General features: G+C 52.7%; 11 protein-coding genes across 11 annotated transcripts; 6 read left to right on the top strand and 5 right to left on the bottom strand.

The window, feature by feature from the left end:
- Positions 1–373: 373 nt before the first annotated feature.
- On the top strand, positions 374–1,203 carry BZA70DRAFT_284547 (uncharacterized protein). The gene has a single exon (XM_064913619.1). The coding sequence runs from the start codon at positions 457–459 to the stop codon at positions 1,141–1,143; it is 687 nt and encodes a 228-aa protein (XP_064766042.1). The 5' UTR covers positions 374–456; the 3' UTR covers positions 1,144–1,203.
- A 13-nt stretch (positions 1,204–1,216) lies between these two features.
- BZA70DRAFT_89325 (uncharacterized protein) lies at positions 1,217–6,190 on the bottom strand. The gene is made up of 3 exons (XM_064915514.1): positions 6,043–6,190; positions 5,963–5,984; positions 1,217–5,901 (listed from the first exon to the last, which is right to left on the bottom strand). The coding sequence occupies exon 3, from the start codon at positions 5,896–5,898 to the stop codon at positions 1,291–1,293; it is 4,608 nt and encodes a 1,535-aa protein (XP_064766041.1). The 5' UTR covers positions 5,899–5,901; positions 5,963–5,984; positions 6,043–6,190; the 3' UTR covers positions 1,217–1,290.
- Positions 6,191–7,307: 1,117 nt separating this feature from the next.
- BZA70DRAFT_269608 (uncharacterized protein) lies at positions 7,308–7,979 on the top strand (the record flags this gene model as incomplete). The annotated part of the gene is made up of 1 exon (XM_064911226.1): positions 7,308–7,979. The coding sequence occupies one exon, from the start codon at positions 7,308–7,310 to the stop codon at positions 7,977–7,979; it is 672 nt and encodes a 223-aa protein (XP_064766040.1).
- A 694-nt stretch (positions 7,980–8,673) lies between these two features.
- BZA70DRAFT_291809 (uncharacterized protein) lies at positions 8,674–13,019 on the bottom strand (the record flags this gene model as incomplete). The annotated part of the gene is made up of 4 exons (XM_064914333.1): positions 8,674–11,949; positions 12,009–12,121; positions 12,208–12,474; positions 12,557–13,019. The coding sequence occupies 4 exons, from the start codon at positions 13,017–13,019 to the stop codon at positions 8,674–8,676; spliced, it is 4,119 nt and encodes a 1,372-aa protein (XP_064766039.1).
- Positions 13,020–13,719: 700 nt separating this feature from the next.
- BZA70DRAFT_284545 (mitochondrial F1-F0 ATP synthase subunit F of fungi-domain-containing protein) lies at positions 13,720–14,726 on the bottom strand. The gene is made up of 6 exons (XM_064913618.1): positions 14,630–14,726; positions 14,332–14,438; positions 14,161–14,212; positions 14,070–14,096; positions 13,957–13,987; positions 13,720–13,892 (listed from the first exon to the last, which is right to left on the bottom strand). Exons 1-6 carry the CDS (start codon positions 14,690–14,692, stop codon positions 13,855–13,857), a joined length of 318 nt encoding a protein of 105 aa, XP_064766038.1. The 5' UTR covers positions 14,693–14,726; the 3' UTR covers positions 13,720–13,854.
- Positions 14,727–15,705, top strand: BZA70DRAFT_284542 (ETC complex I subunit conserved region-domain-containing protein). Its single transcript, XM_064913617.1, has 3 exons — positions 14,727–15,187; positions 15,259–15,464; positions 15,524–15,705. Exons 1-3 carry the CDS (start codon positions 14,932–14,934, stop codon positions 15,581–15,583), a joined length of 522 nt encoding a protein of 173 aa, XP_064766037.1. The 5' UTR covers positions 14,727–14,931; the 3' UTR covers positions 15,584–15,705.
- Positions 15,706–17,537, bottom strand: BZA70DRAFT_284539 (uridine kinase family-domain-containing protein). Its single transcript, XM_064913616.1, has 5 exons — positions 17,218–17,537; positions 17,082–17,161; positions 16,895–17,014; positions 16,733–16,832; positions 15,706–16,678 (listed from the first exon to the last, which is right to left on the bottom strand). The coding sequence occupies exons 1-5, from the start codon at positions 17,359–17,361 to the stop codon at positions 15,749–15,751; spliced, it is 1,374 nt and encodes a 457-aa protein (XP_064766036.1). The 5' UTR covers positions 17,362–17,537; the 3' UTR covers positions 15,706–15,748.
- Positions 17,526–18,480, bottom strand: BZA70DRAFT_284537 (uncharacterized protein). Its single transcript, XM_064913615.1, has 2 exons — positions 17,998–18,480; positions 17,526–17,936 (listed from the first exon to the last, which is right to left on the bottom strand). Exons 1-2 carry the CDS (start codon positions 18,450–18,452, stop codon positions 17,693–17,695), a joined length of 699 nt encoding a protein of 232 aa, XP_064766035.1. The 5' UTR covers positions 18,453–18,480; the 3' UTR covers positions 17,526–17,692.
- Positions 18,481–18,804: 324 nt separating this feature from the next.
- On the top strand, positions 18,805–19,220 carry BZA70DRAFT_300226 (translation factor sui1; the record flags this gene model as incomplete). Its single annotated transcript, XM_064914694.1, has 2 exons — positions 18,805–18,838; positions 18,922–19,220. 2 exons carry the CDS (start codon positions 18,805–18,807, stop codon positions 19,218–19,220), a joined length of 333 nt encoding a protein of 110 aa, XP_064766034.1.
- Positions 19,221–19,733: 513 nt separating this feature from the next.
- Positions 19,734–22,678, top strand: BZA70DRAFT_284533 (major facilitator superfamily domain-containing protein). Its single transcript, XM_064913614.1, has 4 exons — positions 19,734–20,490; positions 20,548–20,943; positions 21,004–21,079; positions 21,132–22,678. The coding sequence occupies exons 1-4, from the start codon at positions 20,187–20,189 to the stop codon at positions 22,573–22,575; spliced, it is 2,220 nt and encodes a 739-aa protein (XP_064766033.1). The 5' UTR covers positions 19,734–20,186; the 3' UTR covers positions 22,576–22,678.
- Positions 22,679–23,628: 950 nt separating this feature from the next.
- On the top strand, positions 23,629–25,217 carry BZA70DRAFT_300224 (RING finger protein; the record flags this gene model as incomplete). The annotated part of the gene is made up of 2 exons (XM_064914693.1): positions 23,629–23,713; positions 23,767–25,217. 2 exons carry the CDS (start codon positions 23,629–23,631, stop codon positions 25,215–25,217), a joined length of 1,536 nt encoding a protein of 511 aa, XP_064766032.1.
- Between the last annotated feature and the right edge of the window lie 274 nt (positions 25,218–25,491).

Raw genomic sequence — 25,491 nt, 5'->3', positions numbered from 1 at the left:
CGCAGGCCTTTTCCATTGATTTCTCTGAGGGATCTGTATGGCTGGAGGAGAAGGAAGAGCAAGTGAAGGCGTGGAGGTTGAAAGCCTCAACTGAGTTATCTGACTTCAACTTTTGACAGTCAAGTTGCGCCTGTATTGCTCAGCTTATCTGCTCAGCTAGTCATCCGCTTCTTTCAACAACAGTTTCGATAAACACCTCCTGCTGATATGCCATCTGACAATATCCGTAATCTGGTTCGTTATCTTCCCGCTGATCTGATACTCGGTTCCGGTTACCGGCGGAGCATCGCTTGGAGGGTACGAGCTCGGCCCTAACCCGCAACTCTCGTCAGATCATCAGGAGAATTTCTACGCCTTCAAACTGCCCAACTACGCGTTGATTTCCATTCTACAAAGTCGATGGCTATAATGAAAGCAACCAGCTAGCAGAGCGAGACAACTTTATAATACAGCCAGATGTCTTCTCCCCTCACAACTCTCAACCGCGACATCCAAGACTCCCTCACCTCCACCTTCGAGCCCCGAATCTGCTTCTTCTGCACCACCTCTGCAAGCAAAGAAGGTCACCAGCTCGGCAAATACCAGTGTCCGCGCTGCTCACGCTTCTACTGCTCGTTGAAATGCTACAGATCTAAAGCGCATGCTGCGTGTACTGCCTCTTTTAAACGCGATTCGACCACCGCGTCAGCCGCCGGGGTTGGGAGTGCGAGCGGCGAGGGCAGAAGACAGGTGCTGGTGAATGATGGGGTTGCTACGAGTGATGAGGAGAAAATCAGGTTGAGAGAGTTAGTCAACGAGTACGCTCTAGAAGCCGAAGAGCATCCGCTGGGTGACTTGGAGAGATTAGTAAACAGACCAGCCGAATATGTCGAGGATAGCGAAGCTGACAGCGACGATGAGCATTCCACAGCACCCAAGAATTTTAATCACAGCAATAACGACGACGACGACGATGATGATGATGACGACGGAGAGGACGACGAAGCACGAAGAAAAGATCTCGAAGACCGTATGCGTGGCGTTGACATTGAATCCGCAGACTTTGACACCCTCTGGTCTCGCTTGACAATCACAGAGCAGGCTGATTTTTTACGGTTAGCCCAGCAACACGAGCGGGAATCGAATAACAGGCTGTTGGAGTGAACTTATATGTAATTTAGTACTGTTAATTGTAGTCACTATGTACATTCTAAATCAACAATACAAACGCCAAAAATCAAAAAATAATACCAAATATTCCAAAACACTGAAAATATTCAAAAAAAACAATTCTCAATATGTACAAATGAATCAAGCATCGCCTGCCTTTGCCTTCTCCGCCGCCTCCCGCTCCTCCTTCTCTCTAATCTTATCAATCCGCTCCTTGAGCAACTTTGTCTGCCGCACCCTGTACTGCCAGTTACTCAAGTACTCGTCCCCGGGATGCATATGCCACACAAACGAAAAGATATCCGCGTTCAACGCCATGTTGCGCACAAAGAACGGCAAGGAGTTCTTGCCAATCAACTTTAGATGCGACGCCGGCGCAAACAACGCAGACTTGTCCGCCTCGGGCTTGACGTATACTCTGACTTTGAAGAAATCAAAGCCCTTCACCGCACTACTTCCCGTCCCAAGTAACGCAGACGCCACGGACGAGTCCGGAGCAAACGACGACGCGGCCTTGGTATGTGGCGAGATCACAATATTGATGAAATTGAACTGGCTTCGAATCATATCAAAATTGAACGGCCGCCCGGACTCATTCCAGTAGATATTCACAAAGTTATTTCCGATATGTCGCTTCTTGTTCGACAGGCTCTCGTCGTCGTACAGCGGCTCGCCCAGGTTCTCGGTCGATTCGCTCCGGCCGTTCACGCTCCGCCGACGACTTGGCATCAACGTCGTGCAGTGGAAGATAGCCTGGGTGATCTTATCTTTCCACGCATACGCGTACTCCCCGTCCACATCGCCCTCGGTATCCAGACCACCCGTGTACACCTGTTTATTCCCCTTGAGCCGAATCAACTGTCCCATCCCGTCCAGGAAATCAAGATATGCTTTCGACCCGACCGCGTTCGCGAGGATCTCCTGCTCAGACGTCTGATTAAGTCCCATGTAGATAATCCCAATCTTGTGAAACTCAACTACCGGCGTGCGGTCGTACATCTGCAGCGCGCGCACAATCGCCGGATCGGCAGGGTTCGACACAAGCGTCGGCGTGATCGAGGACTGCATCTCTGGCGGCGCCACGAGCTCGGTGAAGAAATACGGCGGCAGGAGCGCGAGTTGGTCGTCGGCTGAAAAGTCGTCCGGAAAGCTCGTGATTGGACTCTCAAGACTATCTTTCCACGCCGGCAGCATGCTATGATCCGGCAGCAAACTAAACGAAGTAGTACCTGTCGGCCGACGCACCACAACCTGCGAGATCCCAGTCTTTAGGAACGACTCAATAGACACGATGCTCAGGCCATGCACCCAGATATTTCCCACCACCTCAGAAGATTTTTTGCCACCGCCGATACCCTTGAATACATCCTGCATCTTAAGCTCGGTCTCGGAGTACATGAACCGCGTAATCAAATCGATCGAGGCCCATGTGCGCTCATCGCTTGGCCTGGACTCGTTTCCAGACTCGGGAATGGCCGTCGGCCGGTTGCTGTTAGCCAGCAACAGCCCGCGCATGATGAACGGCGCCAGGTCGCAGCGATCAGTCATCTTCATAGTCAAAAACCAGGTGGTCACCACGTTGTGCGCCAGAGCAATCAGGTACTGAGAAAGCACTCTGTTATTCGAGTTTTGCACCTCATCCGTTCCAATCGTAGACGACATGTCATTCGCATGCTCGACGTACTTGAACGCCATCGCAAACACGCGCTTGAAGTCGTCCTGTGTGAAATTAGACGTCAGCGACGGGATCCTCGCCAACGCCGACAAAAACTCAAGAATATGCACGCTGAGCGCCGAGTTTGTGATCTTGGTCTGGAACGACGTGAAGATCTGCGACAGAACCCGCTTGATCGAGATCGGGAACTCGTGGCAGCACATCAGCAGACAGTGCACCACTGCCGCCGCGACTTTCTCGTGCGCGCCGAGCCCGAGCAGCACGGATTTCACAATCGTGTCCTGCTCGGCTTTGGAGAAGAACGAGTGGTACGCGATCACCGACGACATCGATCTGATAAAACACACCTGCACATCCGCCTTTGCGACTTTCTCACCAAACTGCGTCTGCGTAACCCGCACCGCGATCTGCTCACACAGCACCGATCGCAGCTCGCGCATCTCCTCTCTCGAATGCACAAAGAGCTGCACGTTCGAAATCTGCGGCGGCATGAACGCAATTACGAACGAGTACACCTCCCAATCTGCTCCTTCGCGGAGAATGTCGGTGACGATCGCAAGCCAGCTAGACATGTTCAGCACCGCGGTTCCGCGCCGGCGGTCGATCACGACCTCCTCGCACTGCTGCCGCGGGCCAAACTCTGCGCCTTCGGAAATGTCGCATTTCTCCTCCTGCTGAAGTCTCGTGTCAGTGCCCATGATTGTGACAAAGTAACTGGCTCGAGGAGGAAGAGAAGCGCCTAGAACCATCGGGTCCTCGGGATACAGCCACAATGCTTTCTCGATCGCTTCCGGCGTCATCGTCGGTTTATAGCGGCCCAGTGATTCTGCAAACCCATCCATATCAGTTGGATGCAAGAGCATGACGCGCGAAGCTGAGTTGACTCTAATCCGAAACAGCAGGTTAAACACAATCAAGATCGTCCGCGCGTCCCATTTCGAAGACGCGCCGGCGATCCGCAGCAGATGGCGATACATTATTCCGCATTTCTCGCCAGATTTCTCGAGCGCGTTGATAAACATAATGACAAACGCACGGGCAATGATCTGCGATGCCGTCACTTGATTGCTCTTGGCTGGAGTCATAGCCAGGTCTGGGGTTTGCTTCGAAGCCGAGTTTGCCCGCGCGCGAGAGACCGAGAGAAGGGGATTGGTGGACTGCGACGTCGGGCGAGCGAAGCGCGCTGACGCTTGTCTCGCAGTTGAGCCAGAGGAAAGTATTCCGTCTGATGCCGAAGGCTCTTGTGATCGTCTGGAAGCCTGCAGCTGCATACACTTGTAGAAATTCTCGACTAGCTTCTCGAACGCGGCGACGTTGTTTGTAGAAGCCACTTCGACACCGAAATCGACGACCTGCGCTAGGATGTTCATGTCGGTCTCTGTGCCGATGGTGTCAAATATTCGGTGCAGGAACCGGTCGACCACGTCTTCCTCGCAGACTTCTCTGGCAACCTTGTACACTGTCTCCATATGGCGCATGACTCGCAGTCGCAGTGCGTAAGGGCGCGCCTGGTTACCAAAGTATGATTCTAATAGAGCAGAGGAGTTTGCCTCCCACCCACTCGAGGAGGGAAAGCAAAGATACTCGCGCTCGTAGAAATCAACGACCGTCTCTGCAATCTCCTGATGGGCATATGTGTTTACATGCAAGAAAAAGCTCATGAGTACGTCCGATGGCCCGAAGAACGACTCGGACGTGTAAGAGTAGTACAGCTTAACCATGATCTGTTGAACGAGTGTCATGATTGCGTTCGAAGCCTCGGTCTCTCTGGTAGACTGTGCTCTGTAGTCGTCGCTGAGCGGGAGAGTGACTCGGCTCGCAGAGTTCATGATGACAGTCAAGGGCGAGTCGTCCGACTTGTAGTCGTCGTAACTAATCATCTTGTACGTCTCGTCGTTCATGATCAAAGCAGCCATGCTACTGCAGACGGCAAGATCGATCGCTATGTTTTGCTGGAACTTCATCGCGGCGCGGTACGACTTCATCACAGAGTTGATTGTCAGATTGTATGTCTTTGTTTTCTCTGGCTCTTCCTCAAGTAGTCGCTGGAGAAATACGATTCCACCCTTGACCGCGCTGATGCGGTTCGGCTTGCTGTCTCGCAAGAGGTCGTAGAGCGAGACGATTGTGTTGTTGGTCAGATGACTGTTGACGAGATGGCGGATAGCTTCCCAGCACGAGTCAAAGAGCTCAGGTACGACCACGCTTGCGCTGCAGAGTGTCTCTATGCTGGGATTGAGCATGGATATCGGTAGGTTTCCGTAGACGGTGAGAGTGCTGATCATTGCAATTCCTTCCACGGTGTCTGACTTGCTAGACGACCGGCGGCAGACGTTTAAGATGTCGCGTAAAAGAGAGACGATATCTTTCTCGTCGAAAGCGTAGTAGTTGAACTTGATGACGTTGATAGTATATGAGCAGATTGCGCGCAAGGACTTTTCGCACTCCTGCAGGTTCGCCGCCGAAGACGAGCGTGCCTTTTCGACAGTCTTGAAAATGACGCGCAGCCATGTCGAGATGATTAGCACAAACGGACTCTCGGACGGACCCAGGACCGGCAGCTCTCTTCCATCTTTTGTGAGAGCTCTGAACGCCGCAAGCTGTAAGTCAAAGTCATCACCGACCGGCCGCTCGACTATTGTTCGATAGTACACCAGCTTCGTCACAGAGAGAGAGTCGTCGTCTGCGTCAAAGGCGATGCAGGTCATCAAAAGCTGCCAAGCCGAACGACGGAGCTCGGGAGGGTTCGTCAGACTCAGCATATCCTGTGCCGCATACCAGGTCTCAACAAGGCTGTCAGAGACAGTAGTAGTCTTGACCGCTCTCATGAGCGCTTCAGCCGCCGCCATTCGTTCTTCTGGCACGTTGTCATCCCGAAGTCGCGCGATCAACACATGAAGGCCAACACCGGCAACCTTGCTCCGTCGCCGGTGGCTTAGTAGAGTCGTAGAGTTCGCGTCGGACGCAGCAGCAGATGTGTAGGAGGACTTGAGTCCCTTTGTGAGAGTTTTGAAGACATTGCCAAAGCTGTAGTTATTTGACCGCGCTTCGAATGCTACCGCGCTGCTGGACATCGCCTGGTATAGTTAGTAGGCTGTAGTGATACTGGTGATGAGTATTGGACCGTCGAATGCTTACCACTATTAGTGGATCTCAATTTCTGTATAGACTGTTAGACCATCATCTCTGATATCCACCAGCAAATTCAAGATACGCACCTTTTCCGCTCGCTCTTCGCGTTCCAACCGCAGTAATATAAGCCAAAGAAAATAAACCCCCTTCAAAGCACAGTTCTCGTCTCGCAGAAGTCTTCCCTGCACTCTTGTATCGATATCTTCCAGACGATCCTTGTTCTTGCTCGCAGACAACGACCGACATCAACTTAATTTTGAGTTGCCAGCCAGCGCGCTGCCCAATCTCCCTCACGTGACCTGGAATGGCTCGTGCAGATCGTCAATCACGATACGGGAACTCGTGAGCTGCGATAGCGACAGACAAGTTGGAGGCCAGCAGTTTTTTGGGAGGTTGTTTGTCTGTGGTGATTTATGGTTGTGTTTTCTTTTGGAGAGCATGCACGATAACTGTATGTGGTGATAATACGGTGTCTTGACGCTGTTTGAGTCAGTTCAAGACTCATTTGACCGCCGTCCGAGCTCGGTGCAAGCAAGAGAAAGCTAATGATAGATCCTGTTCGCGGTCGTGTGCTGTTTCTCTAGTTTTAATGCGCTCTGTGCTTTATTCTTGAGCAGGTGTGGTGTTGGAGTTTTGTCCTCTGTCTATAGATATAAGAACGTGTCTTGAAAGTCGTGAACAACTGCCGTCGTTCGCGATAGCTTTTCGTCTGAACTCCCAAGCTGCTGTTGACGCGTTACTGCGCTCATTTCTGGATACCCTAGCAAGCACCTGGCATGGATCTGTTACAACCTGACTCCAGGAGTCGACCGTTCTCCTGGCCAAAGGGCTCGAGCAGCGATCTAGCTGCACGAAAGGTCCGACCACTGACTCCTCTGCCATGATCTGAAGCGCGCCTCAAATAGTATCCTGGCAGTCCGCGTGAATTGCGTCAGAGCAGTGCGAGAAGCAAGGCACATGCGTCTGGCGTGGCAGCAAATCCTCAACATACGCGTCTGTGCGCGCCGCTCGTTGTGAGCACCGTCACAGTAGCGCCGACACTGACACTCCTCGCGAGATGAGAGCAAGCCACTAATCAGCTAGTCATCAGCTAATCTTCATTCGGTCTGCGGTTTTCTGGCGATGGCTGAAACATCCGCAAGGTAGGAGTCGGTCCTCGCACAGACAGGCCACAAGCTGAGCAGGCGGTTGCCTGCGGGTTAGGTCTGCCTTCAGCATGACGACAGACAGCCCCATATTTTTATCGGCCATCGAGGGGTGGTTAAGTATATATATAGGCAGTTCTGCTTCGGTGATGGTTTTTGATGTTCTGTATATAGTTGGGGAACTTACCTGAATCTGTCAATTACCAATGTGCCGCAATTTACTCTCCACCTGCCCAGACAGCGGCCAGCTCAGACTAGTCTCGACCGTTCCCTGTGTGAACATCCCATTCTGCAACTCGTTTGAATACGTCGAGATCCACAGGCACCAAACCTCGAGTCTAAAGCCTCGGGCAACGGACTCGAAGCTGTCGCGACTGAGTAAAAAGCGGCGCCCGTTTGCGCGGTCTGCCAATAAGGAAAACGAGACAATCCTAGCTTGGCTCTCCTCCTCCTCTCCATCAGCTTCTCTATCCTCCTCCGATGACCTCTCAACCCGATCCTCGCCCTCTCCTCTCGGCACTTCCGCAAACTCCAGCCTATCCTCCCTCTCCTCCCTCTCAAGCACCGACCCCACACCCACCGACCGCGCGCGCGAACTCGCAGTCGTGCTCGGCCAGCACCAACCAAAAGTGAAGTCCGTCCTCGGTCTCAGCTCCGTAAACACCAACCAGCTCTGCGGCCTTGCAATCGCGGCCGTCACTCGCAATTGCGGGCGGAAATGCCGCGCGTGCAGCGTCGTCGGCGGCGTGGGCGTGGACGAGCAGGCGGTCGTCGATGGCGTGCAACAGGCTGGCGGGTGCGGCAGGATGGGGTCGACACTAATTTGTGATGCGGATGTGGCTGTAAATATCGGAAGGCCAAAATGCTTGAATGTATGATTACGATTTTTGTCTCGTTTGATTTATGAGTTGCAATGATTTGAATACGACTGATACCAGTTGATGTATTATTTTGTATCTATTTTTTATATTTTTAGTCGTTTAGTGTGCTTGTCAAACTCGCAAGTAGTTCAAAATATATTAGTAAATTTATCCAGAATAAAAATCAGCATCTTCCTCCGTGGATAAACGCAAGAATTGCTCTTTGACAATACATATTCTGAATTTCCTCTGTGCCGTCACAGCATCTCCTTAACCCTGAACTGTCACTCTTCTCAACTCTTAGCCACCGGCTCTTACTTTCCGTGTTCTCCATCCACGGGAACCAAGAATGATAGTACGATAGTAAGACTGATTTAGAATAAAAACATAAAAAATAAAAGTCGCCTAAACTAACTAAAAGATACTTTGTAGAAAAAACATACATTAACTAACTTCAAAGCTGATCAAAGCTGTAAAAATAAAATAAAAAAATTAAAAATAAAAAACAAACGGAGAAAGAAGAAATTTCCCATTACTTTCAATCAACCAATCATTCATTGCTGTGTTTTGTTCAATTCAATTCGCAGGAAGACCTCGTTTTGTCTCTCCCTATTTTTCGCGTTCGCGTTCGCACTTGCTTTTGGACATTTGCTCGTCTCGTCTTTGCTCCTCCTCATCATCAAATAATTACCTCTCGTCAGATTGACTGAATTTAACTGGCAGTCTGATGGACCTGTGACACTGTTTTTCCAAACCCTCCTCTTCGCGACAACCAGCTCGGCATTCCTCGCCGACTACCTCTCGATCCGCTACTGTGATGATCGCCGGATCGGCTGGCCGCAAGAATAACAGACACATCAACCGGTATCGACTTGTGCTCTCGCATTCCCGGAAGCATGATCTTGTATGCACTGCTACCGCCGCCTCTTCGGTGCGGGTTGAACGGGTTCGATGCCGGAGAGGCCGACGACACGGCAGAGGCTACCATGCCCAGGAAATTCACCGACGGCGGCTTGCTGAGGTAAAACGTATCAGCTGCCTTCTTTCCTAGGTTCAGGGGTACGTAGTTCTGTGGGTACTCTGCTAGCTTGATTGGAATCGTCGGAACCGTCTCTGTGGCTCTCGTCTTTTTCTCCGTGGGCGAAACGTCCTCCGGGATCTCAAACGACTCGACTGTAGTTATCGGCATAGTGAGCGCCAACGCGCTCGGCATATCAACTATCGATGATACATCTTCTGCAGCAGCATCGCCAGAAAACACAGTCTCATCCTTTGACGGAGACCCCGAAGGCGACGACGGTGTAAACCGCTTATTGCTCTCGCTGGCAGCTCTGTGGCTCAAGGTCATAGCTATCCGCGACTGCACCGCCTCGATCGCATTTATCGACGGAATCTTGCCGCCGATATATCCCAGCGTGCTACCAGCGCTATCCCGCGACGTTGTCTCCAAAGGCCCACCTCCCAGACTGGCACTGTGTATCTGCTGAGGCGACCGAGGGAACGACGAATCTGATAGCTCCGGCGAATAGTGCGCCTGGCCGTATCCGGACGACGAGCTGCTCGCGTACATCTTTGACGCGTCTGCCGACGGGTTCAGGTCTGCTGTCGCCTGCGGAGGAGGTAAATGAACCACAGGTTTGGCCTGTCCAAGAGGAGTGTCGTCGGTCAGATTACTGACCGACTGCGGTAGCATGAGGCTAGCAGCGTCATCCTTCCCGTCTATCCTGAACGCAGCAATATCCGAATCCTGTATAATTCCAGAGTACGATGCGCCAAGACCAGTCGGAGACGCAGAAGGATTCATGACCTGGTACATATTCCCCGAGTTTGTCGACGCAGACGGGAAAAATCTCGACCACGTCCGCGTAGACTGCTGGCCTCCAAGAAGTGGAGACGAGTTCTCATCCCCGGACTTTTCAAAACTCAGACTTCGCGCGGGTGATGGCCGCTGAGCGTTGCTTCCTGGCGGTTTAATAGGCGACGCTTGCGGTCCAGCAGCAGACGACGACGTCGCAGACCGCGGCGACTTGACCTCGCTCGTACTACCAGCAGCTGTGCCCTCGCCTTGTTTTCGAGGCGAATCAAACGGCCGTCTCCAGTTATCTGACATTTGGGCGGGAGTCGTATTTGGTTTCCACTCGTGGTTTGATGATCCATGGTGATACTCTCCGTGGCCCATAAATGACCGATGATCAACAACGGCGCCGTTTCCAACGCCATCGATGGCGGGATACCTGCTCGAGCTTCCCACCGGTCCCCATACATTATCATTAAAGCTTCTAAACTGCTGGTTCGTCCGCGCGTTATCATGAAGGCCGTTTCGGGGCCACGACCCACTACCTCCTCTATTCGAGGCCGCTCCTCGTTCATGGTCCCAACCGGAGGTGGCATGACCAGGGGCCAGTTTCGATAGAGAGGCGCGCGTTGCAGGTGGAGAGTGTCCGGCGCTAGACTCTGAGATCAAAGTCTCGATAGCAGCCGTGACTGACGCGTCAATGCCCTCAGCATCTGACGACGCCGTCGACGCTTTTCGCTTGATCTTCACTGCAGCGTCGTTTCTCAGAACTCGACTCTGACTCATAACAGGTGATCGGTTCGCATCTGTTGTCGACTGCTTCACCGGCGAGCTCTTGGCCGATGCAGACTCTTGCTGCTCTTGTTGTTGCTGTGGTTTCTCCTGCTTATCAGAGCTGCTCTCAGTAGAGGCAGAAGGCTTATCGGCTGCCGCAGAAGACGGTGTCGCGTCCGTACCCGCCGACTGCTGTTGGAACTGTAACTGCTTCTTGCGCACAATTTCCTCCGCGCGTTTTCGCGCCGCTTCCAAACGCTCTTGCTCGCGACGCTGTTCTTCTTCCTTTCGCTTCCGCGCGTTCTCGATCGAGTGCTTCATTATCATCTCCTGCTTAGCTGTGATATGGGACGGTCTGGCTGTTGGCTCGACCGGCGAGTCGCCTTCGTGGTGAAGTTGACTGAACGTCGACGACGGGGAATGACTGGCGGACTTTACATGCTCTTCAGAATGAATCGACGAGCGGCCGTGGTCTTCAGAAAACACTGAGCGCGCTGACAGCGAGGGTGAGACTGTTCGATCCAGACTAGGTCTTCTCGGTGCTACTGGATGCTCTGAACTCGAAGCTGACGGGCGGCGGCTATGTCGTTCATTGTCTTCGTCAGCATCACGCGAGGCAACGCTGAGTGCTTTAGGAGCAGGACCTGGCGGACCTGGTCGCTTGGAGTTGAACGACTTTCGGCGCACAGGCTCGATCTGACCCGAGCGGTCATTGAACAGCTCGTGCTGCGACGGTCGTAGACCATATGAGCGATCAAAGTCCATGCTGTCTCTAGAGAGAACAATGGGCTGCTGATGACCCCGTGCATCTCCAGAGCCAAGCTGCGGCATTCGCGAATCTCCAGAACCAAGTGGGAGCATATCGTGATCCATGTATTGGCGGCGCCCGCCGTACGAACCACCATAGCCTCCACCGTAACCGCCACCGCCGTAACCTCCATAGCTGTTATCATCGTAATCATGGCGGAAGAAATTCGAACCGCGGCCGTAGTTATCGCCGCCATCTCTGTATTCTCGGTTGAAGTCCCGGCCGCCAAAATCTCTTCCACCAAATTCTCTTCCGCCAAAGTCCCGGCCGCCAAAGTCTCGCTCGCGCATGTTGTGATGTAGCTCATTCTGCTGGGCTTCGCTAGCGTTGTCGGCCATGCGTGCAAGCAGAGAGGTAGGCTGGACATGGGGAACGGGTGCCCAAGGCGATGAATGCGATGGTTTTGTCGAAGACGAGGGATTTGTCTGTGGTGTGGAGGATTGTGGAGGCTTGCTGGCTGCAATTTGGTCGGCTTCAGGTTGCGAGGATTGTTCATTCTTCGAGTCGGAAGCTGCTTGTTCTTCGTTCCGGCTGTCGTGGCTGAGAACGACTTTTGTGCCGTCGCCGAATTCGATCGTGTCGCCCCAGTCGTCGTCGTCATCGTCGTCGAGCTTGATTAGATGTTAGAGGAAAGTCTGTTTGTGAAATCATGATATGAAAAAGAACTTACATCATCCCACTTTGAGTCCTTGTGATCGACTGCGATACTGCCAGTGAGATGGATTCCCATTTTCTTTAGTTCTTCTTCTGTCAGGTCCTTTCTTGATTTTGCGGGGGCGGTTGCTATCAAATTATCAGCCAGAGTTCTCAATAAGTCCTTTGGAAAAGAGACTTCTAAAAAAAGAGGAGTCGAATGAAAAAATACATACCTTGACTAGAGCCTTGACCTTGACTTTGGCCTTGTCCCTGACCTTGACTCTTGTTCCATACTGGAGTCGAGGAACTAGACTTTGATCCCGCAGCAGATCCAGGACGAAGGCCGGCGCTGTCTGGTCTGGGTGATATCGAGAGATCTCGTCTGAGTGGAGCTAGGGTGTATGCGCCGGTGGTCGTGCTTGTGAGTTTTGGGGTTGCCATGCGCAGTTTTGCTGCGTTGAGACTAGCTTGGGCATTTTGCTGGGAGGTGAATTGGGCCGCTGTGGGAAAATTAGTGTGTTAGTATGGAAATCAAAGAGATACAGTATTGGCCGTCTAATCGTGGCGAGGAAGAATACGCACTTCTGTCTGCACCTTTGGCGGGGGTAGGCGGATTTGTTGCCTGCAGCTGGCGAAAGATGCCATTTAAAGACTGAGGCTTAAAAGTCTTCTTTATGCCGGTCGTTGATTTTGTGTTTCCCACCGCGGTGCCAGCACCGGTAGCCTGCTTCTGATCTTCTGTAGCGGACGGTTGCGACACAGGGTGTCCGTCCTGCGCTGTGCTGCCGCTGCTGCTGTCGGGTATTGGAGTTGAAGAGGAAGAGGAAGACGACGATGAGTTGGCTGAGTTGAGTGAATCGGCTTGGAGCACCGGATCGGACGACGAGGGCGCGTTGTCGGCGGCGACAGCGGTCGCGTTCACGACCTGCTGGATCTGGTCTGCGGCAGCGCTACCTGAATCGGTCGTAGATGATCCGGACGGTGGGGCCGGCGAGGGCGAGGCCTGCTCGGATTTCTGGGTTGCCGACGAGTCATTGCCATCCATAATCCTAGAGCGGGAATAAGCTATGTTAGAGCAGGGGACTCGGAAGGAGGTGTGTGAGGGTGGTGCGGTGGCAGAGGCGGCCGTGAGGTTGAGGGGGAGGGTTTTTAGAGGAGAGCAGGCAGTCGAGTGAGAGACGAGGAGCAGCAGTCTGCCACAACACCAGCACAGAATCAAAAGACCAACTAGAAGGAAGAAGAGGGAGTATGTACCGGATAATTTGTTCGAGGCCTGCGCAGCAGAGAGAGGAGCGGTGAAGGGCCAGATGGGGAGGTGAACGGGGATGGGGGTAGAGTCGTATAGCGGAGACAGCCGACAGTGAGATGAGAAGGAAAGGAGAAGGAGAAAGAAGATAAAAACAATGAAATCCAAGACAGATAAGAAGGATTAGGAGGAGGATATGGAGAAGAAGAGGAGGAGGAGAGGTGAGGAAGCGAGAGCGTGGTTGGAGGCAGACAAGAAGGAAGCGTGGAGACCAGCGGAGGCTTTTTTTGGTGACAAGAATTTCTTTTCGCTCGTTGAGCCCGCTGACCCAGAACCGGCTGCTCACCACCCCGGACTGGAGGTGTTTGATGATCAATTGCAGGTGTATTCTGTCGTTAGTTGTATTCTGATCTTGTCTTTCTTGTTTTTGTTTTTGTTTTATTCACGGAGGGGGTGGCAGACGCCGGCAGCATCGTGCACTCTACAGTCTACATAAGCATAATAACAATCAAGTCATTGTATTATCTCGCCGTCCAACTCGTACATCATTCTATAGCCCGCAAACCACAATCTGTGCTGTAACCGCACAGGGTGTACAGTGCGTAGTCCAACAAATCATGGCCTAGACCGCCGTTTAGTGGTGCTCCTCGGAGCCCTTCTTGTGGTGCTTCACTGTAGAGTGCGTTAGCGTCTGTGGCTTGCTATTCAGTTATGTAAGCGTAGATCAGATACTTACAGTGGAACTGGTAGTCGAGAGTGTAGCCGACCTAGAGTAAGGAGTAGTGAGTTAGCCAATCGCTCTGGGTAGAACGAACAACAGAATAATCGCTAGATGATCGGGTCTCGTACAAGGAAGAGAGCAATGGTCAAGTGGATCTATCAGACTGTTAGTATACAGCACGCAATAAAACTATAAACCAGACAAAGACGCAATGCATACCAAAGGCAGACCCGAGGCGTTGTCGCCCTCAAAGTACTTGGCCGAGTATCTCCTACACACACAAACAAATCACGTTAGCAAATCCCGCTCTCCCAACCACATTCAATCTCAATCTCAATCCCATTCTCAATCTCAGTCCGCAGCAATTCACTGCACAACATAACGACTTACTCGATGAAGGTAGTGGGCTTGTGCTTGGCAGGAGTTCCACGGGGAAGAGCCTTGTAGAAGTCGACGACGGACGCGAGACGCTTAGCACCGGGGGCGGCACCAAGGTTCTATAAAACACACAACTTCCCGTTAGATCTCGTTCAAACAACAACATACATTGCAATTCTCGAATTCTCAATCGATTCGCTGCTGCCGCGCTGCTGCCATCGGATCCGAAGCGCAATCCGACTTCATCCCGGGGAGCAGCCAGCTAGTTCACACGGCACGTCTCAGAATCACAAAACACAGACAAACATACCGAGGCCGAGGCGATCTTGGGAGGAATGAGGGTCGACAACTGACGCTTGACGATGTAGGACATTTTTGATGATCTCTATCGGTGTGAATGAACGATGGGGGCCGAGAAGAAAAGCAGCCAACGAGGAAGTTCTCGGGGCCGGTGCACGTTCAACTGTGCGGTTATGCCACAACTGCACTAATCACGTGCTGATTGGATTGGCCAACCAAACCGCCGCGAATGGGAGCCCCGGAAACCCTCAGCGATATTTCTCTTTCAAGACGTGAACCTCATCTTTGCTGCTTCTCTCCGCACTTCTCACAATGGCAAGCAGATGCACCTTCTCCGCGCTCGCTCGCGTCTCTGTCCGCCGCGCTGCGCTTCCGCAGTGCCAGCAGCAGCTGCTCTTCGCGCGTCTGAACTCGACCGCGGCAGCCACCCCCGTTCCCATCCCCGAGACCAAGACCGAGCCATTGAAGCGATTCGACATCATCAGCGGTGCGCCCGTTGATCTGTCGACAAAGCGCATCGTCCGAATTTACCAGCGCGCAAAGACAGCCATGCAGAGCGGAAACCACGGTATGTTGTTTGTCTATGCTGCTGCTGCTACAAATATCTGTTTACTGACTCTACTTTCTTCCATCTTGCAGAGACAAAGGTCTGGCGACTGGACTGGGACATCGAGCAGAAGAGCGCTCGATGGGAAAACGACGTCATGGGCTGGGCGAGCAGTGGCGATTACATGCAGGCCACCGAGGTCAAGTTCAAGACCAAGGAGGACGCCATCCGATTCGCGACCAACCAGGGCTGGGATTACTACATCCAGGAGCCTCACAAGCGTGACTTCCGGCCAAAGGTATTCCCCTTCTATATATCTTGATCTTCTCATCAGCAGTCAAGGCTAACTTCCTCTAGCAATACGCAAACAACTTCCTGCACAGCCCTGGCCCATTGAAGCACATCCGCACGAAATAAACAATATGTCTCCCACGCATCACCTTTCTATCATAAGGTCCTTTTCTTTTTTATCTTATCTAGTCGTTTTATTTCATTTGTTTTTCTCAGAGTTCATGGGGTTTATATAATACATTACACAGTTCACCTATATCTCTAAGATCCACTTCACCCCGCTCAGTGCCGCTAAGTGCCGTAGTACTTTGTGTCTATAAACCGTCTCTTGAACGTATCCTCCACCTTGCCGACCACGACCTGTACTCTCGGATACGCAGACAGAATCCTCCTCATCGCGCGCGCCTTGTCCGCCAAATACGTCACAAAGCAGATATTCTTCTCCACCGCCCCGTGGTCCAGCAGCACACGGATGGCCATCACCGCCGCCGCGCCCGTGATTGCCTGCGTGTCGCATAGCAGGATCTGCTTATTCTCAAAGTCAGGCGGCAGCTTCAGGTAGTGTAAGAACGGCTCGCCCGTGCGCGCGTTGGACTGGATCAGGATCTTGCCGACCGCGGTGTCGGGCAGGATCTTGCGCAGCGAGGTTTCGAAGCACGTTCCGCCGCGCACAATCTCGACCGCGCACGTATTCAGCTCTGGCAAAAGACCCGTGTAGGGCACGCCGGTTGGGGTGGGGACTTCTTTGATGCTGTAAGGTTGGGCGTTCATGGCTTCCTCGATGAGCAGGACCATCAGTCGCTCGAGGTAGAAGATAAAGTCACCGCGTTTGGTCGCGCGGTTGAAGAGGATCGTATGAATTCCGCGCACCTGGTTTGTCTGCTTCAGCACTCTTACGTTGGGTAGAGTGCAGACGTCAACATCGTTCTGGCCCGCAATCTCGCCGTTCAAATTCGACAGCTGCTCCAAATGCTGCCGACTCTTAACCGTGAGCGTACGCTGCACGTGCCGGATCAGCATATCGATCGCGACCGTATTATCCAGACCGCGCGGAACCACGACGTCGGCAATCTCCATCGTCGGGCGCACGTAGCGCTCGAAATTGGGCTTGACGAACGACATCCATTGCTTCATCGCACCTTGCAGATCACGACCGCGGTAGACGATGTCTCGGCGCAGGCGGCGCGCCATGCAGATGTCGAGATCTGTGTCGACAAAGACCTATTGTATATTAGCTTGAGCTCTGACGTTACTTGCAGCAGCAGAGAATGATACCTTCAAGTCGAGCATCTCGTTAATGCGCTCGTCGTACAGTGCAAAAATACCCTCCAGAATGATGATGTTGGCGCCATACACCGGCGTCGTGACATCCGTCCTATATCGTACAGTCATTAGTACATTTCACATTCACAATGAAGAAGAATCCAGACAGCGTACCGATTGTGCTGCGCGAACGAGTATGTAAAGATATCGACTTTCTTGCCCTGTCGAAGGTTCTTTAAAACGCATGCGAGAGAGTCGAGGTCGAGGGCCTCGGGAGCGTCAAAGTCGTACTCACTGGACATGCAAAGTCAGTAGCTGATCATTGACTACAAAGATATAAAAGAAGGTATATTCAACACACTTTGCAAAGGCACGCTTGCTCTGCGCAGGACTCAGCGGCTTGTAAAAGTTATCAAACGAGAGAATGACCGCCCAGGGAACCTACACCGACATCAATTAGCAGTCGTCAAAACCTCACAGACCACACACACACTCACATTCAACGCTTTCAGGATCTGCGACGCAACACTGGTCTTGCCGCTCCCGCTGCAGCCCGCGATTCCAATAACATGCGGACTGCTCCACGGCGGCAGGTACGAGTGCGTCGAAGCCAGGGACTGGGGTTCCTCGCTGCTGCTCATTGCAGGCTGGCAACTCAATTGTCTCAAGCGCAAGCGGTTTGGCTGGTGCCGGTGAGAGACGAGCGGGGTGGTGAGTAGAGTAGAAGGCGATAGCGGTGTGGTGGCTATCAGCCCTGATCTCGTGGACGCCGCACCTTCGGCGTCGGATTTTCGTAAGTAAAGAGATTAGAGAATAGCTACGATTTTATATTCAAAATGATTCTACTGAAGATAGCATATTGTAGATAATGTTGCATGGATCGTATAGCAATATTTATGAGGAGGCAATTTTGACTATATATACAATTCGATACCCCCGGTCTCTATATTCACCATCCAGCTCACCACATAACTACTCCGGCTTTGGCTTAGCCTTCGCCTTGACGGAGACATTAGTGTAAACATCAACGACCTTGGCCTGGTTCTTGAGTGCCTTGACCGCCTTCTTGGGCATGTACGGCTTGATCGTGGGAAACTTTTGTTGCGCGATTCCGCCGAATCCCTTGTAGACCTTGTTTTCCTGGCTCGAAGCACCGTATCTGCGCCGGGCTTCGTCCATGAATCGCTCGGTCTCACGGTTTGCGTCAACTTTCCATCTGTGGAGGGCATAGAGTTAGCAATGGATCGGAGGATGGTCATAGAAAGAGAAGAACATACGGAGAAAGATCGGGCATTTCCGGGTACATGAACGGCTGGTCCATTTCGACAGTCATCAACTTCTGCATGGTCAAGGAAAATCTGTTGACAGTCAAGCTCGAGTAGACTTTCTTAACGGTGAGGCCGTAGACATTGTGCAGATAGTCGCGGAGGTCAAACTTGTTGAAGTTGCTCGGCACGCGGAAGCGCGCCCGGTACGGGTTGTATTCGGTCGAGAATGGTCTGAGCAAGGTGATCGAGACCTTGGGGAAGTGCACCTCTTTATGACCCAGTCGGAAGTACTTGGTGTAGACGGGCGGGAGACGAGGCCGCTCGCGCTGCTTCTGTTGCCGGTATTCGTGGTCGAGCTGCTTCTTGGAAGGAGCGTGGACCGAGGGGGGTTTTTGCTGGGCTTTGTACAGCGACCTGAGAACAGGCACCGAGGGAATTGGTAATGGGGGCGCTTTTCTGGGCATTGTTGGAGATGCTGAGGGAGAGCAGTTGTGTCTTTTCGTCGAGAGATATTTTCGCAGAGGAGGTGGTGAGTGGTGGTGAGAGTAGGGCCGGGTAAAGTTACATAATCATTTAATAAGCATTATTACATAATACATTACACACCAGGTGGCGCCTATTCCAAGGGTTCGGGTTCGCTGAGGCAGCAAATTCGCCGCTCGCTGGCCGGGTTCCTGTCCTTTCTTCACCTTCACCACCTCCACCGCCTTCTTCACCTCTTCGCAGCCCGAATCCCGTCTTCTCTTCTTCTTCTTCCTCTTCCCGCACATCGGCAGCAAGTTTACCTCTAGGTTAAACAAATCCCGTATCTAGTTTATGTCTACGTCCATCGAGAATCTTAAGACCTTCGGTAAGCACCTGCCCTCTCTTTGACCCCCCCCCCCTCCATCACATCCGTTCTTGTTCTCACTCCTCCTCCTCCTCCTCCTCCAGATCCTTTCGCCGATACTGGTGACGACGACAGTCAGCCGACCAACTACATCCACATCCGGATCCAGCAGCGTAACGGCCGCAAGACCCTCACTACCGTCCAGGGACTCCCGCAGGAATATGACCCCAAGCGTATTTTGAGAGCGCTCAAGAAGGATTTTGCCTGCAATGGTACCATCGTCAAGGATGAAGAGCTAGGCGACGTTATCCAGCTCCAAGGTGACCAGCGTGTCAAGGTGATGGAGTTTCTCTCCTCCCAGCTCAATATCTTGAAGAAGAACATCAAGATCCACGGTTTCTAAGCGACACTACGTGGCTCCATTTGCTGCTTGACCCTGTCGCAGTTAGTGGATATCGCGTGTTTTGGAGGGAGTCAGGCAGAATATTGTCTCATCATTTGGTGTGCATGCCTCTGCTCAGCTGCTTCAATCTGATCTGAGTATATACTACACCATAAGGAGACTTTAGGAGACTTTATAAGACTTTATGAGACCTTTGGTGTAGTTAATGCTTCTCCGTTGATGGCTTTGTATTCCGCTTGACTCGTCCAAAATAATGTCTATGCTTTCTACCGTCGTTGTACCAGATCGATTTGTGATTTGTGAATTGTATTTTTGTTGTTATTACCACTACTATTAGTGCTTGCTTGTCTACCCTTTTCTTCTGATCAAGCAGGAGTCAAAACTCAGCTGCGAGCAGCTCTGTTTTGCTTATTCCTTCGTCGTTGCTCTCTCGTCGGTTTAGCACTGAGCCTTCTGCACGTTTGCCGGTGTTTAGGTTGCTTTTTATTTACCTCAATCTATAATAATAGTTTCCTTCACTGTACCTTCTTCTCATTGATCGCTGCGTAGAAAATGATATCGAAATTGATATCGAAAACACAAAAAACAGAGTAAACGCGTGAACGAACGGTTCGCTGGCAGACGCGGATCTGGACCTCTTCGCCGCTGTCAAATCTGCGCTTAAGCTTTCCTGCTCTTTGCTTGTAAACACCCGCTGCACGAACCTCGACGCTCTGCTGCTGCTTCTTCGTCGCTTTTCTTTGCTGCTGCTCTTTTATAACTCCTCAGAGACGCTCTGCTGAATGCACTAACAGTCTCGGCCCGGGCTACTTCCGCTGTGTCCGCTTCTGTCCCTCACGACGGTATTCACTCACGCCACACTCTACTCTCCAAGACATCCAAGACCCATCCCGGGTCTTCCTCTCAGCTCCAGTCTTCTTCTAGCCTGGTCCATCTCCTCCACACACACACACACTATCTGAGACCATGGACACAGACCGCCTTGTCCCGGATCCTCTCTCCCCCGAACCACTCCGCGTGCGCGTCCACCGACGCGACCGGTCACGGGCACGGTCGAGATCTCGATCGCGCTCGCCGCTGCCGGACCATGTCCAGCGCTCGCTCGACCAGCAGCAGTACTCCGGTGCGCATTTCCATAACGCGTACTCGCCCATGCGCGCAGAGTCGCCGAGTGGCGCGGGTGGGCATGACGAGATTCGCGAGCTGGGGTTGAATAGAACGCTTACCAGTGCCACTGCTGCTACCGTCATTGACGAGTACGCCGAATTGGGTAGGTTACTCTGACTTTTCCTTTTGTTTATGAGACTTTTGTTAACAGTATTCTCAGGCGTGCAAAAAGCGGAAGCGCTGGCTCAGACATGGACAAGACGAGGCCTGCACTGCGCCTACATGGGCCTCTTCCTTCTCGCATTCACAACCTCTCTCTCCGGCCAAGTCACCGCCCTGCTCACCCCCTTTGCGACCAGCGAGTTCCACGTCCACTCACTCCTCGCAATGGTCCAGGTCGTTCAGGGCATTCTCTTCGCCGTCGTCAAGACTCCCATGGCCAAGATCGCAAACGCCTTCGGAAGACCGGAAGCGTTTACTCTTGCACTCGTCCTGCTCTGCGCGGGATACCTGCAGATGTCGCTCGCCGGGAGCGTGTCGGCGTATGCTAGTGCGCAGATCTTTTCGGCGAGTGGGACGACGGGGTTGCTCATCCTCCAGCAGATTTTCGTTGCGGGTGAGTCAATAACTCTTTGAGACGATTGGAGGATGGTTCGTACTAACGTTTGTCTCATAGATACTACCGACCTGCTGAATCGTGCCCTGTTTTCTGTCTTGCCAGATACTCCGTTTCTGGTGACTGTCTTCATTGCGTATGTTTCCTCTTATTCTCTCCCGCTCTATCCGCTTCTAACACCATCACAGGCCCTGGTTGACCGACATTTCCATCGAAAAATTCACTTGGCGGGTAGGCTACAGCGTATGGGTACTTCTCGTCCCATTAGCCGCCTCCCCGTTGCTCATCACCTTATTCCACAACCAGCGTCGCGCCCGCAGTATCGGTCTTATTCCAAAGTTTTCCTGGGGCGGCACCTCGCTGTTCGCGATTGCAAAGTCCATCTCTGGTGCGCTGGATCTGCTGGGAATCTTACTATTCACCTCTGCTTGCAGCATGGTTCTCATCCCGCTCACGCTGTCGAGCACGCTTGCCACACACTGGCATGATCCTCGAATCAGCGGATTGCTGATCGGAGGAACGATCCTGTTCATCATCTTCATTGTCTGGGAGCTGTATCTCGCCAAACGAGCAGAGTTAGATCCCCACAGCAACACCACAAGACCTCGTCCGCTCCTGAGTCTGCGGGTTCTCGAGAACCGGACCGTCCGCAGCGGCTGCGTGACTATTTTCTTCTACGATCTAGCGTACAACATTTTCCAGCCGTACTTCTTCAGCTATCTGATGGTCACCAGACCGATGAACACCGATACCGCAGGCCGGATCGTGCAGATCTTCTCGTTCGCGGCTACGGTCGCAGGTATCACTGTCTCGCTCCTGATCAAGCGGTCGCACCGGTACAAGCGGTGGCTCTTGATGGCGATCCCGATCTACCAGATTGGAATCTTGACGATGCACTTTACACGGGTGCCGAACTCGCACACGTTCTTTGTCGTGTTCTCGCAGGTCATGACGGGCGCGGGCGGCGGTCTGCTGTCTGTGCCGACGCAGATCGGGGTGCAGGCGTCGTGCAGCCACTCGGATGTCGCGCTCGCGACGGCGATGTTCCTCACTGTCTTTTCGCTCGGATCGGCCGTCGGTGCGTCGATCTCGGGCGCGATCTGGACGTCGCTGCTGCCGTCGTACTTGAAGTACTATCTGCCGGAGGACATGCAGAGCGAGGTGTATGACATCTACGGGGACTTTGAGTATGCCCGGCAGCATTACCCCGATCTGTCGAGCCCGGAGCGACAGTCTATTGTCGCTGCGTACAAAGACGTCATGGCGGTCTTGATCTGGGTCGCGTTCTTCATTGTCATTCCCGCGTTTATCTCGGCGTTGTTCATGACCGAGTACGACCTTGAGGAACTCAGCAAGCTTGCGGAAGAGCACGCGCGAGCAGGCTACGGCATTCTCAACAAAAACAGCGACGACGAAGCAGACGACGACGACGAAGCAGGCAGTTTCATCGGCAGCGTGCATCCGCCCATCATCGTCGGCAGCCACGTCGACCGGAGTGATGACGGCGACGCAATCCTCGAGATCTCGTCTGATGAGGAGGAGGACGCGCTTGGAGCGGGAGTGGGAGTCGCGGCCTCGCATCGGGATGTGGTGCAGGATCCGCTGAGGGTTGGGAAGAGGCGTTTGTTATGAGATATACATTTCTATTTTCTACTTTTATCAGTGAAAAAGAGTCGGGTATGACTGGGCATTATATGAGTTATAGAATTACGGCAATACACAATTATACATATGACTACTACTTACTTAACAGTCTCTGATTTATCATCATTGAAGAATCCCGCAGACGGATTCGCAATCAGATCACGTGACGCTTACCCGGCTCCGACTGTGACCAAAGGCTCGTCCGCCACTCCGGAGTCCAACGCAACTCAACCACTCCCTTTGCAGCTCAGAGCCTTGAACAACGCTGTGCTTTGTGTTTATTTGCCTTTTAGATTTGCTGTTTGGCGGGGCGAATAAGCAGTTTTACTCTCAGTTTCAGTTATCATCTCTGCGTGTCCTTTGAGAGCGCCAGAGCACTTGAGTGAACGAACGAGCGCGCACGAGAGCCGCGAGCCGTACTCCCAACTATTCGACCATCCGCCTTCGAGAACCCAGGCAGTTTAGCACCCGCGTTAGTTGAGCGGTGCTTTTTTGGTTTCGGCAGCTGGTAGCGGAGTTATCTGAAGAAGCCGCGTATACAGTTCTTGCGAGTGCTTGTCCTGCGAATCGCGACAAGGCCGAGAGAGCGCGTTTGACTGTCGTTTACGGCACGCAGAGTAGACAAGGTCTTCTTTGCTGCTTCTTCGCTCTTTTACGGGGTTAGTTTGTTTTTTGTGTCTTTGCACGTTCAGAGCACACGGTCTTAGTCTTGTGGACGATCCTTCACGACTTGCTTGAGCGCAGATCGAAGACAGCCTCACAAGGTTCTGCCTCCACTGCAACACACACACACACCCGCACTCCGTCGAAAGGTCCAGGCAAGCTTACTACTATTCAGCTGCCAAGCGACCACCCTCGACATCCGATATAGCACAACTACCCAGCGTGGCGGGGACCACTAGAGACAGCAGCAGCAGCAGCAAGCACACAATCATAGAAGTCCTATCGTCGTCGGAGGACTCGGGACCGGAAAATCACAAGTCGTCAGCGGCTGGTGAAAGCAAGGGTAATAAGAGAATCAAGCGTGCTGCCGAGAACAGTATGAGTGATATGAGCGACGACTACGACGATGACTACGGTCAGGGATCGGACGATGGATTCGGATACGAGAGCTATGAGGGGTCGGGTGAGTAATTTGAGTCTTGCTAGTCATCAGAATCTTTAACTGACACAGTTTAGACTACGGGGACGACGGAAACGATGGGTTTGACGACGTCAAGCCGGAGAGTTTGAAGCGGAAGCCGTATGAGATTGCGTACGAAGTGCTATCGGTTTCCGACATCCAGAAACAGCAAGACGAACTGATTGAGCAAGTGTCGAGCATCCTCGGTCTCTCGAACGAGAACGCGATGACTCTTCTTCTCTACTTCAAATGGAACAACGACCGTTTGCTGGAGCATTACACCGAGGATCCCGAAGGCGTGCTGAAGAAAGCGGGAGTGTCGATCAGCGACGACGACAAGTTTGTGTACGAGATCAAGCCGGTTGAAGGATTTTTCTGCGATATATGCTGCGAGGACCGCGAAGGACTGATGACGTTTGCCCTCGAGTGCGATCACCGGTTCTGCGCCGAGTGCTATCGACAGTACGCGACGCAGAAGATTGTGGACGAAGGCGAGTCGCGCAACATCACATGTGCGGGCGACTGCACTGTGGTGATGAACGATAGCGCGATCAAGACGCTGGTGGAGCCGCAGGTGTATGGTCGCTACCAGACGCTGCTGCACCGGACTTTTGTGCTCGACAACGAGCACCTTATCTGGTGTCCGGCGCCGAATTGCGAGTACGCGGTGAAGTGCGACGACGTGTCGGCCAAAGATTTGACGTCGGTGGTGCCGACGGTTACGTGCAAGTGCGGGCACCGGTTTTGCTTCGGGTGCGGTCTGCCGGATCATCAGCCATCGATTTGCGCGCTGGTGAAGAAGTGGATCAAAAAATGCGAGGACGACTCCGAGACGGCGAACTGGATCTCTGCGCACACAAAGGAGTGTCCAAAGTGCCGGGCGACGATTGAGAAGAACGGCGGGTGCAACCACATGACGTGCCGGAAGTGCAAGTACGAGTTTTGCTGGATCTGCATTGGCAACTGGGCGGAGCACGGGACGTCGTGGTACAACTGCTCGCGGTACGACGAAAAGTCGGGAGTGGACGCGCGCGACAGCCAGGCCAAGTCGCGGGCGTCGCTGGAGCGTTATTTGCATTACTACAACCGGTACGCGAACCACGAGCAGTCGGCGAAGCTTGACCAGGACTTGTACGTGCGCACGGAGAAGAAGATGACGCAGCTGCAGTCGACGTCGGGGATGTCGTGGATCGAGGTGCAGTATCTTGCGCAGGCGTCGGCGGCGCTGCAGGAGTGTCGACAGACGCTGAAGTGGACGTACGCGTTTGCGTTCTACCTCGAGCGGAACAACGACACGCATATTTTCGAGGACAACCAGCAGGATCTGGAGTTGGCGGTGGAGCACCTGTCGCTGTTGTTTGGGAAGCCGATACACGAGCTTGCGGAGTTGAAGGTGCAGGTGATGGACCGGACTGCGTACTGCAACAAGCGCCGGGAGAACCTGCTGTCTGACACCGCGAAGGGACTTGCGGAGGGGCGGTGGAAGTACCAGGTGCAGGTGAAGTGAGTGAGGAGAGGTGAAGAGAAGTAGATTGCTATTCAGTTGTTGCTATCAGTGTTGATTATTTGTATTTTGTGATGTTTTTGTATAGCGCTCTCACAGGTCGGTGTTCGCATTTGGTAATTGGACTTTTATTCTTATTTCTTATAGTATTACATTACGATATCAATAAACGTGGATTAAAAGAAGAGAGTATTTGTCGTAGAGGTGGTAATGGTCGGAGAAACAGGCGAATGACGAAGCGAGTCGGGCGACGCCCCGCTCGCGGCTGTTGCTTCGA

The sequence above is a fragment of the Myxozyma melibiosi genome (assembly GCF_037950935.1).
Source record: "Myxozyma melibiosi strain Phaff 52-87 chromosome Unknown BZA70scaffold_14, whole genome shotgun sequence".
Taxonomy (NCBI): Eukaryota; Fungi; Ascomycota; class Lipomycetes; order Lipomycetales; family Lipomycetaceae; genus Myxozyma; species Myxozyma melibiosi.
The sequence above is the reverse complement of the archived record's forward strand: the minus strand, read 5'-3'. Positions and strand labels throughout refer to the sequence as shown.

Coding starts and splice junctions, on each gene's coding strand:
- BZA70DRAFT_284539 (XM_064913616.1), bottom strand. CDS start 17,361: ATGAGCAGCAGCGAGGAACCCCAGTCCCTGGCTTCGACGCACTCGTAC. Junction 17,162..17,217: donor AGATCCTGAAAGCGTTGAAT/GTGAGTGTGTGT, acceptor ATGTCGGTGTAG/GTTCCCTGGGCGGTCATTCT. Junction 17,015..17,081: donor AGCAAGCGTGCCTTTGCAAA/GTGTGTTGAATA, acceptor TTGCATGTCCAG/TGAGTACGACTTTGACGCTC.
- BZA70DRAFT_284545 (XM_064913618.1), bottom strand. CDS start 14,692: ATGTCCTACATCGTCAAGCGTCAGTTGTCGACCCTCATTCCTCCCAAG. Junction 13,988..14,069: donor TGACCATTGCTCTCTTCCTT/GTACGAGACCCG, acceptor TCCTTACTCTAG/GTCGGCTACACTCTCGACTA. Junction 13,893..13,956: donor TCTCGACTACCAGTTCCACT/GTAAGTATCTGA, acceptor CGCACTCTACAG/TGAAGCACCACAAGAAGGGC.
- BZA70DRAFT_284533 (XM_064913614.1), top strand. CDS start 20,187: ATGGACACAGACCGCCTTGTCCCGGATCCTCTCTCCCCCGAACCACTC. Junction 20,491..20,547: donor TGACGAGTACGCCGAATTGG/GTAGGTTACTCT, acceptor CAGTATTCTCAG/GCGTGCAAAAAGCGGAAGCG. Junction 20,944..21,003: donor CCAGCAGATTTTCGTTGCGG/GTGAGTCAATAA, acceptor TTTGTCTCATAG/ATACTACCGACCTGCTGAAT.
- BZA70DRAFT_284542 (XM_064913617.1), top strand. CDS start 14,932: ATGGCAAGCAGATGCACCTTCTCCGCGCTCGCTCGCGTCTCTGTCCGC. Junction 15,188..15,258: donor CATGCAGAGCGGAAACCACG/GTATGTTGTTTG, acceptor TCCATCTTGCAG/AGACAAAGGTCTGGCGACTG. Junction 15,465..15,523: donor AGCGTGACTTCCGGCCAAAG/GTATTCCCCTTC, acceptor AACTTCCTCTAG/CAATACGCAAACAACTTCCT.
- BZA70DRAFT_284537 (XM_064913615.1), bottom strand. CDS start 18,452: ATGCCCAGAAAAGCGCCCCCATTACCAATTCCCTCGGTGCCTGTTCTC. Junction 17,937..17,997: donor GAAATGCCCGATCTTTCTCC/GTATGTTCTTCT, acceptor TGCCCTCCACAG/ATGGAAAGTTGACGCAAACC.
- BZA70DRAFT_89325 (XM_064915514.1), bottom strand. CDS start 5,898: ATGTCCAGCAGCGCGGTAGCATTCGAAGCGCGGTCAAATAACTACAGC.
- BZA70DRAFT_284547 (XM_064913619.1), top strand. CDS start 457: ATGTCTTCTCCCCTCACAACTCTCAACCGCGACATCCAAGACTCCCTC.